Source organism: Chrysemys picta, chromosome 1 (genome assembly GCF_011386835.1).
Source record: "Chrysemys picta bellii isolate R12L10 chromosome 1, ASM1138683v2, whole genome shotgun sequence".
NCBI classification, from domain to species: Eukaryota; Metazoa; Chordata; order Testudines; family Emydidae; genus Chrysemys; species Chrysemys picta.
Genome location: NC_088791.1, coordinates 147698185 through 147715335, shown reverse-complemented (window position 1 = coordinate 147715335; position 17151 = coordinate 147698185). Strand labels below are relative to the sequence as shown.

Here is a 17151-nt window from a genome sequence, read left to right as displayed (position 1 = left end):
TCCGCCGATAGACTCTGTGTCTCCCCAAGGATGTTACTTCTATCTCCAGCGGATGAATCATAGAATCATAGAATATCAGGGTTGGAAGGGAACTCATGAGGTCATCTAGTCCAACCCCCTGCTCAAAGCAGGACCAATTCCCAACTAAATCATCCTAGCCAGAGCTTTGTCAAGCCTGACCTTAAAAACCTCTAAGAAAGGAGATTCCACCACCTCCCTAGGTAACCCATTCCAGTGCTTCACCACCCTCCTAGTGAAAAAGTTTTTCCTAATATCCAACCTAAACCTCCCCCACTGCAACTTGAGACCATTACTCCTTGTTCTGTCATCTGCTACCACTGAGAACAGTCTATATCCATCCTCTTTGGAACCCCCTTTCAGGTAGTTGAAAGCAGCTATCAAATCCCCCCTCATTCTTCTCTTCTGCAGACTAAACAATCCCAGTTCCCTCAGCCTCTCCTCATAAGTCATGTGCTCCAGCCCCCTAATCATTTTTGTTGCCCTCCGCTGGACTCTTTCCAATTTTTCCACATCCTTCTTGTAGTGTGGGGCCCCAAAATGGACACAGTACTCCAGATGAGGCCTCACCAATGTCGAATAGAGGGGAATGATCACATCCCTCGATCTGCTGGCAATGCCCCTACTTATACAGCCCAAAATGCTGTTAGCCTTCTTGGCAACAAGGGCACACTGAGGTAACACACTAGACATCTGTCTCTTCTGTATTAAAACACAGAGCCAGAGCTGGACCAAGAATATGGAACACACAGCCAGGAGGAATAAGACCGACCAATAAGCTTGCCCCACTCACAGCCAAGTGTAAATCTCACTTCTGTGCATCCAGGCTTTCCCTCCCTTCGTTCTCAGATTCAGATGTTAAAAATCAAAGGGAAGGAAGAGAGGGACTGGTGTCATTTTAAGTAATGGGAGGCACGCTACCTGGCCCTCATCACCATGGTAGCAAGCATCTGGATGGACAGGAACCTTCACTGCATATCTGGCCAGTTACTTCATATCATTGAAACAAAGATTCTGTTTCAGGATTTTTCCTGAGCTTTTAATATGAGAATTTTGGTAGGGAATGGGGAGGGGGCAGGCAGGGATGGTTGCAGCAGGGGTGATACTAATTGTGTGTATGGGGGAGGGGCTATTTTCAGCACAATGGGGTCATCTGAATGAGTCACTTAAAATCTCCTTCATATTTTGTAGATATCTCTCACATTCAAATGGTCCCATTTTTGGTCTGTGCTTTAGGAAGCAGCTGCTGTTGCGTAGAGGGAGGGTGCAGGGAGAAGCGTGAGACCTCTCTCTACCCTTTTTCACTTCACAAGTGTCCCTAGCATCTGCAGGGGATTGCATCAGCGATTCTGCACTGAGGCCCAAACCCTCTTTTTCCCCAGCCTGCGGGGGGAGGGAAGGAGGGGAGACATTTCCTCTTTCCTCCACCTTCCAGCAGAGTAATTACAGTAGGCACTGCATCTCCACTACCTACCCCTATGACCAACAGGAGGCTCCATGTAGTAGGCTTCCCTCTGGGAGACCGTAGAGTTGAGCCCTCTGCCACCCAGGAAGTGTGCAACCCATACCCCCAAATCCTCCCTGCCTGATTAGAGGAACCTCACTGGGGTGCTCTTTGCTCCCCAACAGAGGGAAGCAGGCTTTGCCCCCCTGATACTGCCCCCCCCCCAGGCTCAGCAGACCCAGAATGTGAATCTAACTAGAACTGATAACATTGCCCCATGGGAAATGCTGCTGCCACTGCAGCGCTGCCATCCCCACTGTGGCATTCTCCAGTGTGAGGGTCACGGGGAAGCTCGGCACTTCCTGGGCCTTGCGCTGCAGGTGGATAATAGCTTTTCCTACCGGAGACAAGCAGCACAGGTTAGTCAAGGGTGCAGCCCGGGAGAGGTCTGTGCTTCACGGGTGAGGTTAGTGCTCCTGACTTTAGATAACGACAGGAGGATTAATAATTTACCGACTTGCACAAGCAAGATTGCTTAGAGGTCTGTGTTTGCAGGCAAAGCCTTGTCAGGAAGGGAGATGACAGTGCGTGGGCAGGCCATTCGTCCGCTTTTGACCCAGACGGTCCTTTGTTTGGGGGTAGTTTGTCCCCCATCTGCTACTGAGACACACAGTCTTGGGTTTGTCTGGCATTGGCCAGGGGAATGCCAATTTGAAGAGTGCACCCCTCCACCCCTGCTGGCGTAACCTCGCACACACTAGGCATCTGAGGTCACACTGGTGGGGCTAGAGTGATATGCTCTGCAAATTGGCATGCTCTGTATGGTGTGATCTCATACGCACCGGGCATGTCAAGTCATGCTGCGGAGGTGGTCCCATGTTATTTCTGGACTAGCTGGTATTCTGGGAATGTGTGAGTGTTCACACTAATGGTGCATGAGGCAGGTTCAGGACAGCTGGATTTTAAACAGGATGCCAGCAAGCCATGGTTCTGGATGGAGTGCTCAGGATGGCATCTGGGCTGTCCCGTATTGCACCAGTAGGGCTCGACCTAAAGCGTAGAATAAAACGCAGGGCCGGTGCTACTATTAAGGCAAGGTGGTTGCCTAGGGCGCCAAGATTTGGGGGCGCCAACAAGCGGTGCCCCCCATTTTTTTTTTTTTTTTTTTTTTTTTTTACAGCTTTCCTCCCCGAGCGCACAGTCGCTGCTCCACTTCTCCCCCTCCCAGGCTTGCAGCGCCAATCAGCTGTTTGGTGCCGCAAGCCTAGGAGGAGAATTAGAGCGGGGGCGGCGTGCTCGGGGAGGAGGCGGAGCAGAGGTGAGCTGGGGTGGGGAGGTGCTGCACGGCTCCCCGGGCCGGGGGGATGGGGAGCTGCCGCGGGGGTGCTTCAGGGCGGGGGGGAGCTGCTGCAGGGATCCCCACCCCAGCTCACCTCTGCTACGCCCCCTCCCCGAACATGCCGTCGCTGCCCCACTTCTCCCGCCTCCCAGGCTTGCGGTGCCAATCAGCTGTTTGGTGCCACAAGCCTGGGAGGAGAATTAGAGCGGGGGTGGCGTGTTCGGGGAGGAGGCGGAGCAAAGGTGAGCTGGGGTTGGGAGCTGCCGCACAGCTCCCTGGGGTGGGGGGGAGCTGCTGCGGGAGGAGGACGCCTCAAGGCAGGGGTGGAGATGCCGCGGGGGGGGGGGGAGCGGGCGCTGCCGCAGGGCTGGGGGGGGCGCAAGGTGGAAGTTTCGCCTAGGGTGCGAAACTTCCTTGCACCGGCCCTGATAAAACGTAAAAAGAACGTAAGCAATGTGCAGGTAAAAATAGAGACTTTACATCTCTGTGTATCTACAGCTCTCCTCTTACTCCAGTATTTCTAGGATCAGACAGGAGATGTTCTGACCTCAACCTCAGTTACTGCCTCCCTGGGTGCTCCTCAGTGTGTCCCTTCCCTTCTCTGTGCCTCAGTGTCTGCACCTGTAATATGGAGATAATACTTGGAATCATTACAAAGGATTCCAAAGCAATTCGCTGTCTGTATATCCTACATACTTTATACAGCAGACTAGTGTTCTCAACCTGAGGCCAAGGACCAGCAATATCTGCAGAGCATTTCCAGGTGACTCATGAAGCTGTGACTGCCAAAATTGTGAAGCATCTGTCCTCAGGCAGCGACCGTTCCTGTTAGTAATAACCTGGTCTGGGTGCCTCTTGGAATTTCCTGAGGTGTCTTTGGCCAAGTAAGCTTATAAAACCAAGCACTGTATGCATCTGCTTCAGGCCTTTCTTTGAAGGAAATTCTCTTGTAATCAGATCTGCGCAGGGCATCAAAATTGGAGGGGTCACAAACTCAAAAGGACAGAAGCAGTCCAAACAGTGACCTAGAGTGATGCAAAAAGTGGAGAATGTAGACAACAGATTATAATGTTATCATTAGTAAGCATTTCCTGTATGTCATATTACTAGCTATTCATAGGTTTCAGAGGGGTAGCCATGTTAGTCTGTATCAGCAAAAACAATGAGGAGTCCTTGTGGCACTTTAGAGATTAACAAATTTATTTGGGCATAAGCTTTCATGGGCTAAAACCCACTTCATTAAATGCATGGAGTGAAAAATACAGTAAGCAGGTATAAATATATAGCATGTGAAAAGATGAGAGTTGCCTTACCAAGTCAGGGGTCAGTGCTAACGGGGCCAATTCAATCAAGGTGGAAGTGGCCTATTCCCAACAGTTGACAAGAAGGGGTGAATATCAACAGAGGGAAAATTACTTTTTGTAGTGACCCAGCCACTCCCAGTCTTTATTCAGGCCTAATTTGCTGATGTCAAGTTTGCAAATTAATTCCAGTTCTGCAGTTTCTTGTTGAAGTCTGTGGGTACCCAGAAGTCACCTACTACAGGACAGGCCCAACAAAGAAAGTAACAGAATGCCACTAGCCGTCACCTACAGCCCCCAACTAAAACCTCTCCAGCGCATCATCAAGGATCTACAACCTATTCTGAAGGAAGATCCCTCACTCTCACAGATCTTGGGAGACAGGCCAGTCCTCGCTTACAGACAGCCCCCCCAACCTGAAGCAAATACTCACCAACAACTACACACCACACAAGAAAAACACTATCCCAGGAACCAATCCCTGCAACAAACCCCGCTGCCAACTCTGTCCACAGATCTATTCAAGGGACACCATCATAGGACCTAATCACATCAGCCACACCAGCAGGAGCTCATTCACCTGCACATGTAACAATGTGATATGTGCCAGCAATGCCCCTCTGCCATGTACATTGGCCAAACCAATTGCTAAAACTGGGGCAGTTTCAAGTGTAGGCAAGGCCTATGAGAATGACAACTGTTTGGAATGTGTTTGTAGAGTAAACTGTGAAAGATGCCTAGGGCCCTTCATTTTCAGTTTTTATTTTATTTAATTTTCCCCTGGGAATTTTTCAGTGTTTATTTCCACAACAACAAAAGTAGGTGAAAATCAGTGCAAAAAAATCAATAATTTTTCTGGGTAAATATCGGGGTTTATTTCGGTGGATGGAAAGACGGGGCGGGGGGAAGTATTCAGTAGATAAAAGCTTTGAATTCCATTCATCAATGTGGTTTGCTGCAGAACTAAAACAGAACTCAAAACACAATGCCACCTCCGAGTTTAAGAAAACAATACATCTCTAATCCTCAAATAAAACTTTTAATTTGAATAAACAGTTTACTGTTGTAGACTTAGAACTACTTGTCTATAAATATTTACATTTAATAATTGGGCCACATCATTTGCAGTGCACACACTCATCTTCATCCTTTTCTCTCTCTTTTTTTTTTTTTTTAAGCTTTCAAATACTTCCTTGTGTTCTGAAACGTATTCTGATACAGATTTTTGTTTTCTTCTCATTTTAGTGTGTCAGATCTTTAGACTGTTACCTGCTAACAGCTTGAAATGTGTACATGGTGGGTGTGAGATTCATCAGTATGTGAAGCAGGCACGCGCGCAAGCTCTGAAGTGCGTGCGCATCTGCTTTATTTTGTGTATCTTCTAGACTAATAGCCTTACTTCAACAGGCAGCTTTGCATATACACACAGACTAATGTATTATTGTAATACACAGATCTCATGCAATGTATTGTACTTTCCTAATAAAACAAGTTATTTTTATATATTTGAATGATACAAAAGTAGGGTGAAAATCAGAAAAAACAAATAATACTTTTTGTAAAACCTGGGAATTTTTCATTAAACATTGGTTTAAACTGAAAACCAAGGGGCTTAAAGATGCCTAACCACAATCATGCTTTGTACTTGGTTGCACGCCCTTTAGGAACGAGGGGGAGGAGGGAAGTTTCGGGGATGAGAATGAGCTGAGAATATCAAAGTGACCTGAAAGGTATAACAGTGCTGCAAATCAAGGATAGAGGAGTGAGCATCGGCTGGACCTGTGAAGCTTTCAGTCTCTACAGCTGTCAATCACTAGCACCTTCCATCTGTTAGAACCTGCAGGGCTGGAAGTTATGACCATGGGGGTTCTGGGCTGCTCAGGCCTCTGCAATGCCATTGGAGGCTTAGGCTGGGCTCCCATGGGAGGACCCTGCAAGGCTGGACTTGGCAGAAAGTACTGCCCAGCAGGACCTGAGTGGTGGCCCCTCATAGCCCACTGATTGGCCGGTACCACTGCTTCAACCAGGAAGCCATGAAGGGAGCTGTCTGAGCAATAACACAGACTGCCTGCCCATGTCTGTTCCAGACCCTGCTTGAGATAGACCTTAGGCTCCAGCTCCTGACCCTGTTTTATCCTTGACTTCACTATTCAATTGCTAATCTGCCCTCGACCTGGATCTCCTGGTAAGCAGACCCTGCCTGCCTCCTGACACCTGATTCTTGGTCTGCCCACTGGCCCATCTCAGACTCTGACCTCCTGGTACCTGACTCGGACTGACTCCCACCCTGACCACTAGATCTGACCGCCCATGTTGCAGTCATGACCCCATCAGTTCAACACTTTCTTTTAAGGCTTAAAAACCCTGAGGCCTAGAAACTAATCAAATCAGAAGGGTTGGGGGAGGAATACAAGTCACAGGGTCACTTGAGTCGCCTGCACCAACCTCTGTTGCCAGGACCCCACCGTGAATCTGGTTCCTTATTTGCAAGCAAGATGAATTTGTGTCCCGCCATGGCTTTTCTGGCCAGCCTACAAGAATAGGTTGAATGTAGGAGTATGTGTCTGTTAACTCTGAGTTGTGTGGCTTCTTCACAGTTACAATGCATTGAGACCACTTATCTTTTTAAATTAACTAGCACTTCTTGTTAGCTCTCCCAAAATGCAATCATCCAACCATGCCGCTTAAATGAACAAGAGTTACTTTTATTTGGAACAAAAGGGGGAGAAGAAAATAACATAAGTAATTCAGGTTACAGTAACACTTTTTTCAAAATGTATGTCAAGTTTGATCTAGGTAAACCTGGCTCTTCCTTAATCAGTGATACCATTAGCTGTACAGTCAGATTATAGGCCCTAATATTGCAATTGTACTCCTAGATTAGTATTTTGGTAATATTACAACCACTCCATTTCCAGCAGGTGTTTCAGCCAGAGCTATGTGAAAGGAAATCCATCAAGCCAGTTTGACTGTGTGGTATGAACCATATTCAGGGAAAGGGGATGGGGAGGAGAGAGATCACTAAGATCAATTAAATCACATTTATAGCTGATAATGACTACTTCATTTGAAGGCAGCTGTCATCATTTCAAAGCCAATAGTTAGTCTCTCAAGCATGTAGCAGAAGTCTTCCTAGGTCATTGGATTTATTATACCCCTGCCAGCCTAGCATTGAACCACACTGCACATGTATATTCCAACCCCAGCTGTTGAACTGTACTGACAGGCATGATGTATACATGCTGACGGTGTCCTCATGTGTGAGTGCCTACAGTCAGAGCCGAAAGGTGGGTGTGGTATCATCTGTACATCCTCTACTGGGTTTGATAGACTCTGATCAGATGGGTCTATCTTCCATCTATCGCAATGATTCCCCTTCTCAGATGGTTAGAAATTCAATGGAGCCCTCAGAGCATGTGCAATAAACTATAGAAAGGTCATGTCACTGGTGCTGCAAACATCTCATAAGTGTTCCCAGCACAGGCAGGAGTGGATGTGCAGTCTTAAATCTATCCTGTTGTGCATGTGTCTGTTATGATATGGCATTTAATTCTATGACCATGTATTTACTTCTCAAATAATGCACTGTTTAGTAAAGAGGCACATGTGTAAAATCTTGTCGTATTGTGTTCATACTCTGTATGCCAGATAGTTCGAGAAAGTAACTTTAATATGAAGAATGTGCCTTATGCTCTAGTCCTGCAGCTTACTGCAGATGATGAAGTGTGGTATATTTACAGGGGGGTTAGAATTAAATTACATTAATGAAATACCAGAGATAATATTGCATCTTTCTGTACATGTATCATTACTACTTAATTGTATTAAGTTATTCGCACGTGGAAACCCACATGCACCTTTTTTTTTGGTCAACTTATTGAACACTTCAGTTTTAATGTTAGTTATATTTATCTAACTAGAAGTATATGGATAACCTTCAGATCAGCTGCATACAAGTTAAAAATATTTCACTAAAATTTTCAGTTGCGGGGCGGAGGGGGAAATAATGTGATAATACTTTAAAGAAATCACATCCAGTACAGGGAATACATGGCGTTTGTGCTCTTAAGACATTTTGTGGATGAAGCACCTGAAAAACATACATAGTTACATTACTACATCTAAAAAATTCTGTACCTGAGTTATTTCTCTGAGAAGCAGTTTCTGAAATACCAGTATACCACATCCATTGTTCAAAGGGGCATCTGACTATTAAAGAAGCGACATCATGGGCGGCAGGTGTCGAAGGCCGGGGGAGGCAAAGCCTCCCCAAACAGCCTTGTGTGGTCCTGCCCATACTCCAACCCCAGGCCCCTTCCTGCTTCCCAGGCTGTGCTGCAGGAGGTTCTTCCCGCACATGGGTTTGGGGGGCTAATGGGGGCTCGCCTGCGCTCCGGGGCTGGGGGAGGGAGGCTGTGTCACCTGCCCGGCAGGGTGTGTGTGCATTGCCCAACGACTTGGCGCTCCGGGGCTGGGGTGCAGAGTGCGCCGCCTGCTCACCAACCTGGCGCTCCGGGGCTGGAGGGGCTCAGGTGGCCTCGGGGGTGGGGAGGACTCTGGGCTCCGGTGGGAGTGGCAGGGCCTCAGGCAGAAGGGGTGGTCCTGGCTGGGGTCTAGCCTCTCTGAGCCCGGGGTTCATCCACTGCCCATGAGTGACATCCTCCTAAATATACATGGCTCATTTCTCCCCTGCATCCAAGTCCTTCAGAGTGCACAGAGGAGGGTCAGAAGGGAGCTGTTATAGCTCCGTGATTGTGTGCTGGCCTGGCCTGGTGTTAAGTTGCCATGTAGCTGATATAAGATGCCAGTAAAGAGCGAGCTTTGTCATGCCACACAATATGTCACTTACACTGGGATAGAGTGGGGCAGCTGCTAGCAGGTATTCTCCAATGGCCATTTATGAACGAGGATCTAGCCCTCTTTGTGCTGAGTGGCACAAAGATTACACCAAGAGAATCTGTCCCACAGTACCTGAGGTGTTGAGAAAATTTAGCAAAAGAAGTATCACAGAACTGGATTTATATAATATGTGCTGATCATGTTTGGATTCAGTTTAGAGGCGAGAGCAACAAGGATGATGTTGTGGTAGGTGTCTGCTATAGACCATCAGACCAGGAGGATGAGGTAGACAGGTTTTCTTCGGACAGCTAACAGAAGTTTCCAGATCACAGGTCCTGGTTCTCATGGGCGACTTCAATCACCCTGACGTCTGCTGGGAGAGCAATACAGCAGTGCACAGACAATCCCGGAAGTTTTTGGACAGTGTTGGGGACAGCTTCATGGTGCAAGTGCTGGAGGAACCAACTAGGGGCCATGTTCCTCTTGACCTGCTGCTCACAAACAGGGAAGAATTGGTAAGGGAAATAGAAGTGGGTGACAACCTAGGCAGCAGTGACCATGAGATGGTCGAGTTCAGGATCCTGACAAAAGGAAGGAAGGAGAGCAGCAGAATATGGACCCTGGATTTCAGAAAAGCAGACTTTGACTCCCTCAGGGAAGTGATGGGCAGGATCCCCTGGGAAGCTAATATGAGGGGGAAAGGAGTCCAGGAGAGCTGGCTGTATTTTAAAGAAGCCTTATTGAGGGTGCAGGAACAAACCATCCTGATGTGCAGAAAGAATAGCGAATATGACAGGCAATCAGCTTGGCTTAACAGAGAAATCTTCGGTGAGCTTAAACACAAAAAGGAAGCTTACAAGAAGTGGGAACTTGGACAGATGACTAGGGAGGAGTATTAAAAATATAGCTCGAGTATTCAGGGGTGTAATCAGGAAGGCCAAAGCACAATTGAAGTTGCAGCTAGCAAGGGATGTGGAGGGTAACAAGAAGAGTTTCTACCAGTATGTTAGCAACAAGAAGAAGGTCAGGGAAAGTGTGGGACCCTTACTGAATGGGGGAGGCAACCTAGAGACAGATGATGTGGAAAAAGCTGAAGTACTCAATGCTTTTTGGTTTTTTTTTTTTTGGTTTGTTTTTTGTTTTTTGTTTTTTCCTCAGTCTTCACAGACAAGGTCAGCTCCAACGCTGCTGTCCTGGGCAACACAGTATGGGGAGGAAGTAAGCAGCCCTCGGTGAAAGAACAGATTAAGGACTATTTAGAAAAGCTGGACATGCACAAGTCCATGGGGCCGGATCTAATGCATCTGAGGAAGTTGGCTGATGTGATTGCAGAGCCATTGGCCATTATCTTTGAAAACTCGTGGCAATCAGGGAGGTCCGAGACGATTGGAAAAAGGCAAATATAGTGCCCATCTTTTAAAAAGGGAAGAAGGAGAATCTGGGGAACTATAGCCTCACCTCAGTCCCTGGAAAAATCATGGAGCAGGTCCTCAAGGAAACCATTTTCAAGCACTTGGAGGAGAGGAAGGTGATCAGGAACAGTCAACATGGATTCACCAAGGGCAAGTCATGTCTGACCAACCTGATTGCCTTCTATGATGAGATAACTGGCTCTGTGGATATCGGGAAAGCGGTGGATCTGATATACCTTGACTTTAGCAAAGCTTTTGATACGGTCTCCCACAGTATTCTTGCCAGCAAGTAAAAGAAGTATGGATTGGATGAATGGACTATAAGGTGGCTGGAAAGCTGGCTAGATCGTCGGGCTCAATGGGTAGTGATCAACAGCTCGAAGTCTAGTTGGTAGCCGGTATCAAGTGGAGTGCCCCAGGGGTCTGTCCTGGGGCCGGTTTTGTTCAACATCTTCATTAATGATCTGGATGATGGGATGGTTTGCACCTTTAGCAAGTTCATGGATGACACTAAGCTGGGGGAGAGGTAGATATGCTGGAGGGTAGGGATAGAGTCTAGAGTGATCTAGACAAATTGGAGGATTGGGCCAAAAGAAATCTGATGAGGTTCAACAATGACAAGTGCAGAGTCCTGCACTTAGGAAGGAAGAATCCCATGCACTGCTACAGGCTGGGGACCAACTGGCTAAGCAGCAGTTCTTCAGAAAAGGACCTGGGGATTACAGTGGACAAGAAGTGTGCCCTTGTTGCTAAGAAGGCTAATGACATATTGGGCTGCATTAGTAGGAGCATTGCCAGCAGATCGAGGGAAGTGATTATTCCCCTCTCTTTGGCACTGGTGAAGCCACATCTGGAGTATTGCATCCAGTTTTGGGCCCCCCACAAATTGGAGAGAGTCCAGCAGAGGGCAATGAAAATGATCAGGGGGCTGGGGCACATGACTTAGGAGGAGAGGTTTAGGGAACTGGGGTTATTTAGTCTGCAGAAAAGAAGAGTGAGGGGGGATTTGATAGCGGCCTTCAACTACCTAAAGGGGGAGAGGGGTTCCAAAGAGGATGGAGCTAGGCTGTTCTCAGTGGTGGCAGATGAGCGAACAATGAGCAATGGTCTCAAGTTGCAGTGTGGGAGGTCTAGGTTGGATATTAGGAAAAAGTATTTCACTAGGAGGGTGGTGAAGCACTGGAATGGGTTACCTAGGGAGGTGGTGGAATCTTCATCCTTAGAGATTTTTAAGGCCTGGCTTGTTAAAGTCCTGGCTGGGATGATTTAGTTGGTGTTGGTCCTGCTTTGAGCAGGGTATTTGATTAGATGACCTCCTGAGGTCTCTCCCAACCCTTCTATGATCTATGTGCAACTTCACTTGAAGTCAAGGGAATTTTCAAATATTCAGCTGTCTTCAAGATTTGGCTGTAAGACAATGGACCATTGTTTTCATTTATTACAATATTAATTAGAAAATCAGTGGAAAATATATTTCACGTTACAATTGTTCTGGTAGTAACCCACTTTGATGAGCAAACCCTACAGGATTTTTGGGTGCTGCAGGGATCTTTAGCTTAGGTACGAGGAGCATTGCTGCAGAGCGAATGGAGACATTAAAAAAACATCCGGGGGTGGGGTGGCGGAGAAAGAGAGAGGCAACCAACGTAATCATGAAAGTTATTTATTGCCAGGTAATAACCATACAAGGGGAGCCAAACAAACCAGTTATAATATTAAATTTAACTTTAATTTGATTATAAAAGTCAGGTTTAGAAAACTATAACTGATCACACAAGTCAGGGTCAGAAGGCTGTACCTAGAGAGAAAGAGCTGGGTTCTCACCACTCTGTGAAGCTTGAATCGATCAGGGTTCCCAGGTGGTGATGGTCGCTGAGGGTCCGGAGTGCTGGAGACAGGCAGAGCCCCCAGCACGACCAGTCAGGAGAACATGAAGTTCCAATGGAACTGATGCAGATTTTAGATCCAGGCATCAGAGCACCTACTTGAGCATGGATAGGGGTTTTTGTAGGGAAAGAACAATGGTTCAAGGGAGAACGCTAAATTTGTTTGTGGGTAAACTGATGGCTCAAGGGAGGATACCAAAGTTGTTTTGTTCAGGCTAGACATTAGGAACTGATTATTCTTGGCTATGGGCGGTGTTCCTTCTAGGGAGCTCACAATGCAATTAGGTAGCTTCAGTATTTTGGATACCAATAAAGGATTTATTACTAGAATTGTTCTGATAACTACTGAGCTGGGTGTGTGCAGGCGTGGGTTCATTAACATCTGGAACAGAGATCGCCATCATGCAGTGCTTTCCTGCTTTTCTGGTCCCAGAGTTCAGTGCGGTTCTTGCCTTGGAATCTCTGTTCTCCATTCTGTATGCTAATGGAGATGCTTCCCTGTCCCATCTTTGATGCAAATGAGGCTAGGGGCGTTTCCTTAATCCTGTCATCCTTGTCTGGAGGGGTTTAGGTGAGTCTCCCACCACCTTTTTATTGCTTTCCGTAAGTCTTTCCTCTGATCGACTTTGGTTCAAGCAGAGGCTGAGGGGTGGAGGGAAGGGCTTTCATGAGTCAGACAGGCTGGGCATTGCACCCTGGTTCCCCAAGAACACAGAGCTGGTAGATAACACCTTGTTTCCAGAACAAAGGGTGCTAGAATCACTTAGCTTGAACATTTAACCTTGCAAGGTTTGGTTCTCTAGTGTAGATGGTAGGACACTGCACCCCATATTTTTCATAGTGATATTATTATGGTATGGTTATAGCATAATTATGATGCATTTTATGCAAGATAAGTCATGTCAGGTGTCATTGGAAAAGTTATGTCTTGCTGAATATGATTATCCTCTTTGTATGCATGTATCATTTTTGAATCTGAAATTATGAATATTGACTATGTATCTGTATTTCAAATGTAGTTATACTGGTAGAACACCCACTAGACAAGATATTTTCAGTCTAGATAGTGGGTGGGGAAGGGCTTATTCAGGGCAATGGGCCATTTGGGAAAAACAGTAGGCCTTAAGAGAAGCTTATATGCCACCTGGGAGCCTTCCTGAGAATGCTACAGATAGCAGCCATCACTCACAGGCTATGACTCTACAAGGACATGTGATGAGACCACATATCTCTAGACTCCGGTCTGTGGAAAAATACTGACATTCCAAGATGGTCTGGGAACCAAGCTTTGAAACAAAGAGTTCCCGCCATATGCAAAAGCTATGTAAGGCAGGGAGTGACACCATCTGTGGTTCTTCACTCCCCACACAAGAAGACTTCTGGAAACACCTGAGGAACAAAGACTGAACTGGGGGAAGTGCTGGACCCAGGCTAAAGGGATTTCTAGCCAGTGAATGAAACACCTGGGGATTCCAAGCTGTAAAGCAAGTGTAGCTTGCCCCTTAAGAATCTGCAGCCTGTTTGTATCCTCTCTTAGGGTGAGAATTTGCTAATGCATATCTAATCTATTTAGTATATTAAACTTAGTTTGCATTTTTTGTGTGTATTTGCTAGGAAATCTGCTTTGATCTGTTCGCTATCACTTATAATCACTTAAAAACTATCTTTTGTAGTTAATAATCTTGGTTTTGCTTCATCTAAACCAGTGAGGTGGAGTGAAGTGTATGGGAATCATAGTGCAGGGACAAAGGCTGTTGCATATTCCTCTCCACATGGAAGAGGGGTGGTGAACTTTGAGCTTATGCTGTACAGTTCCCTGTACAGAGCAAGACAGTATAATTTTGGGTTTATACTCCAGAGGGGATGCGTGCATGGGGAACTGGGAGTTGTCTTGGCTGTAGCCTTCCTATGCAGGGGCTGGTCAGAGAGCCTGCATGTAACTGCAGCTGGGTGTGGCCCTACCTGTATGAAGGCTGGTAACAGTGCAAGCCTGGAGGGCTTTGTAGCTTGTCACAGCAGTACAGTGTGAAAAGGAGCCCAGGCTGGTGGGTCAGGGGGGCTCAGTGGTACCCCAGTTCCAGGTGGCACCCCGGGGTAAACCTGTCACAGATGGATCTAGAGAGAGAAGAGGAGAGAATTTGAGACTAGGATTTCAAAAATCTTCCAGCCTTTTGTTTAGATGGCTTGTTTATCTGCAGCACGTGCAGGAAATGTCAGGTGTAAACTTTCTGTGTATAATCACCCTCCCTTTTCTCTCCCCCACCCTGTTCTAGGCTTACTTCTCTTCCCTCTGCCCCATTTTGCAGTGTCCTTTGGCTGAGCTGAGAATGTTTGCAGGATTCATTCTATGTAGGGTACAGGTGCGGAGTTGGTAAGGGTACAGTGATTTGTCAAATGACAAAAGATACTATGAGATTAATTCTATTCTTACCTTATTCATTTGAGTGTCTCTATTCCAGGGGTTGGCAACCTTTCAGAAGTGGTGTGCCGAGTCTTCATTTATTCACTCTAATTTAAGGTTTCGCGTACCAGTAATACATGTTAATGTTTTTAGAAGATCTCTTTCTATAAGTCTATAATATATAACTAAACTATTATTGTAGTTCTGTAAAGTAAATAAGGTTTTTAAAATATTTAAGAAGCTTCATTTAAAATTAAATTAAAATGCAGAGCCCCCCGGACCGGTGGCCAGGACCCGGGCAGTGTGAGTGTCACTGAAAATCAGCTCGCATGCTGCCTTTGGCACACGTGCCATAGGTTGCCTACCCCTGACCTATTCAGTTGCACAGTCAGGAGTAACAGCAAGCTTTCCTATGCAAATACCTCCTCGCCAATGTGCATGACCTGTAGGGACCACGTCCATGCATATAAAGAGAGCTCGGCAACACTATCCCTTCTATCCTTTAGCCTCTTGGCTGAGATCGCTAGCAACGGGGCAAAATGTGGCGGTGCCGCTTAGGAGTAGCAATAGGGTAGGAGGCTGATTATTTCTGTACTAGACTTGGTTTGCACATTACATGCGTGGATGGTCGCTGATTTCTGACATGACGTAACTACCTATAGCTCAGCCTGTCTTGGATACGTATGACCCAGCATTGGATGGGGAGGACCGGTGAGTTTGGGATGCCTGACTAGAGAGGAGTGGCAATGAGTCAAGCTCCATCTACACGATCACAAACCCCACCCATGCTCTCAGAGAAGATACACATTTTCTACATTAAGATCAATTGTCGTTGCCGTGTCTCTCTCTCTTTCTCTCTCTCTCTCTCTCCGTGTGGCTTTGGGCAGGCAGCCTCTGGAGTTGCACTGGGAATTTTTTGTTGCCAGCAGTGCTACAAACTGGATTCCTTTTATTTTAAATGACAACATACATTCTGCAGAAGCTGCTATGGCAGGTCCTCAGAGCAATCCCAGTCTGTATCCTTGGGTGTACTGGCTCATGCACCAACCCTGATGTATGCCCCCTCAAACGAAGTGTGTGTGTGCGCGCACGCGCACACATGCAATATGTAAAAAAGAAATTGCCCCAAAAGAGTTTTTTTTCTGAAGCTTCTGGACCCCTGCTTATACCATCCTTAAGGTAGAAGACTTAAATGGATGAATTTCTATCACTCCCCTGTCTTGTCTGTAACATCATAAAATAGTTCTTGTTGCCATGGCAACATGAGGAAACTGGCATCTGGCATGGGAATATCTAGCCTCTCTAGAACAGCTTGTCTCCTGCAGGCTGCCAGGGCCCCACGCTCCTCACAGCAGACTGCAGTTTCCCTTCTTTTATGACTTGTTACCTTGCTGCTCAGAGCTAATTGAATTTGCATGCTGGAAATGGGCCACTGGGGGGAGGAAAATGGATTCTGAACAGCATCGTTTTCTGGGTCACCTGGGATAACGAATTTGCTGTAGATCAGGACCAGCAGCCAGACGAAGCAGCATTCCTTTTTTTTTCTTTGGTGTAGGATCTTGGTGGTAACTTCCTGTTGCAAAGAGACCGACAGCATGTTTGCTCTATAAATAAGGAGTGGCCTGGCCATATGTGTTGCTATAGCAGCAACAATGGGATTCAGACCCTGAATGACAACGGTATATCCTACTTCTTAGTTTCAACCTTCCTTCATTGTACTCACGCTGTCTTTCTTACTCCCTGCCTCACCTGCTGTCCAATATAAATGTATAGCAAACACACAAAAACAAAAGGCAGCTTCTTACACAGGGAGTTGACTCAATATCCAAGGTGTAGCCTTGCAGAGTCAATTCAACTACAGGGGAAGGAGCTCAAGTCTACTCTGCCTCATATATCAAACTCTCAGCTTATAGCTCTGGCAGTGTTGCCAGCTGTCACCATTTCATTGCCAGTCTCTTCTTAGTTGGTGTTTTCCTTAAAGCCTCAGGTCCTAGAGTTGAGGTAATATGGGATAGATGAAGCATAGTTACATGCTTTAATTTAAAAAAAAATGAAGTTTTGTTTCTAGCCTTCATAGCTGCAGATACTAGCTTGAAAATGTGACTGGAAAGTCCCCCAAAGTCTCTGAAAGCAGAAAGCAAAGAAAAAGGGCCCAGCATTTATCATTATTTAAAATCTCATGACTTTTTGAGGTTTGACTTATAATTTTGAAGGCTGAGGGTTGGCAATCCTGTAGAATCTTTATTACCAGTGATGAGGGATATGGCGGAAGGAGCTTGACTTCTAGATCGCAGGCTGCAAGAAAGTGTATTGATGTAAACTGAACTAGGGTTACCATATGTCCGGATTTTCCTGGACATGTCCGGCTTTTTGGGCCTCAAATACCCGTCCGGGAGGAAATCCCAAAAAGCCAGACATGTCCAGGAAAATAGGGAGGGAGGGACCGGCGGTGCTCGGCTGGGGACCGGAGCTGCTGGGGCCAGCAGTGCTCGGCCGGAGCTGCTGGGGTCA

At 46.6% G+C, this 17151-nt stretch overlaps 1 protein-coding gene across 4 annotated transcripts in view; it reads left to right on the top strand.

Moving 5' to 3' along the window:
• Positions 1-17151, top strand: part of SIDT1 (SID1 transmembrane family member 1) — a 90619-nt gene that overhangs the window by 10851 nt on the left and 62617 nt on the right. Inside the window, exon 1 of one of the 4 annotated variants that reach the window (XM_065586591.1) lies at positions 1732-1881. The exons of the other annotated variants lie outside the window; for them this stretch is intronic. Within the exon in view, the coding sequence (XP_065442663.1) occupies positions 1747-1881 (135 nt within the window). The 5' untranslated portion in view covers positions 1732-1746. Of the gene's footprint in view, positions 1-1731; positions 1882-17151 lie in introns of those variants that run through there. 4 annotated transcript variants of the gene reach the window in all.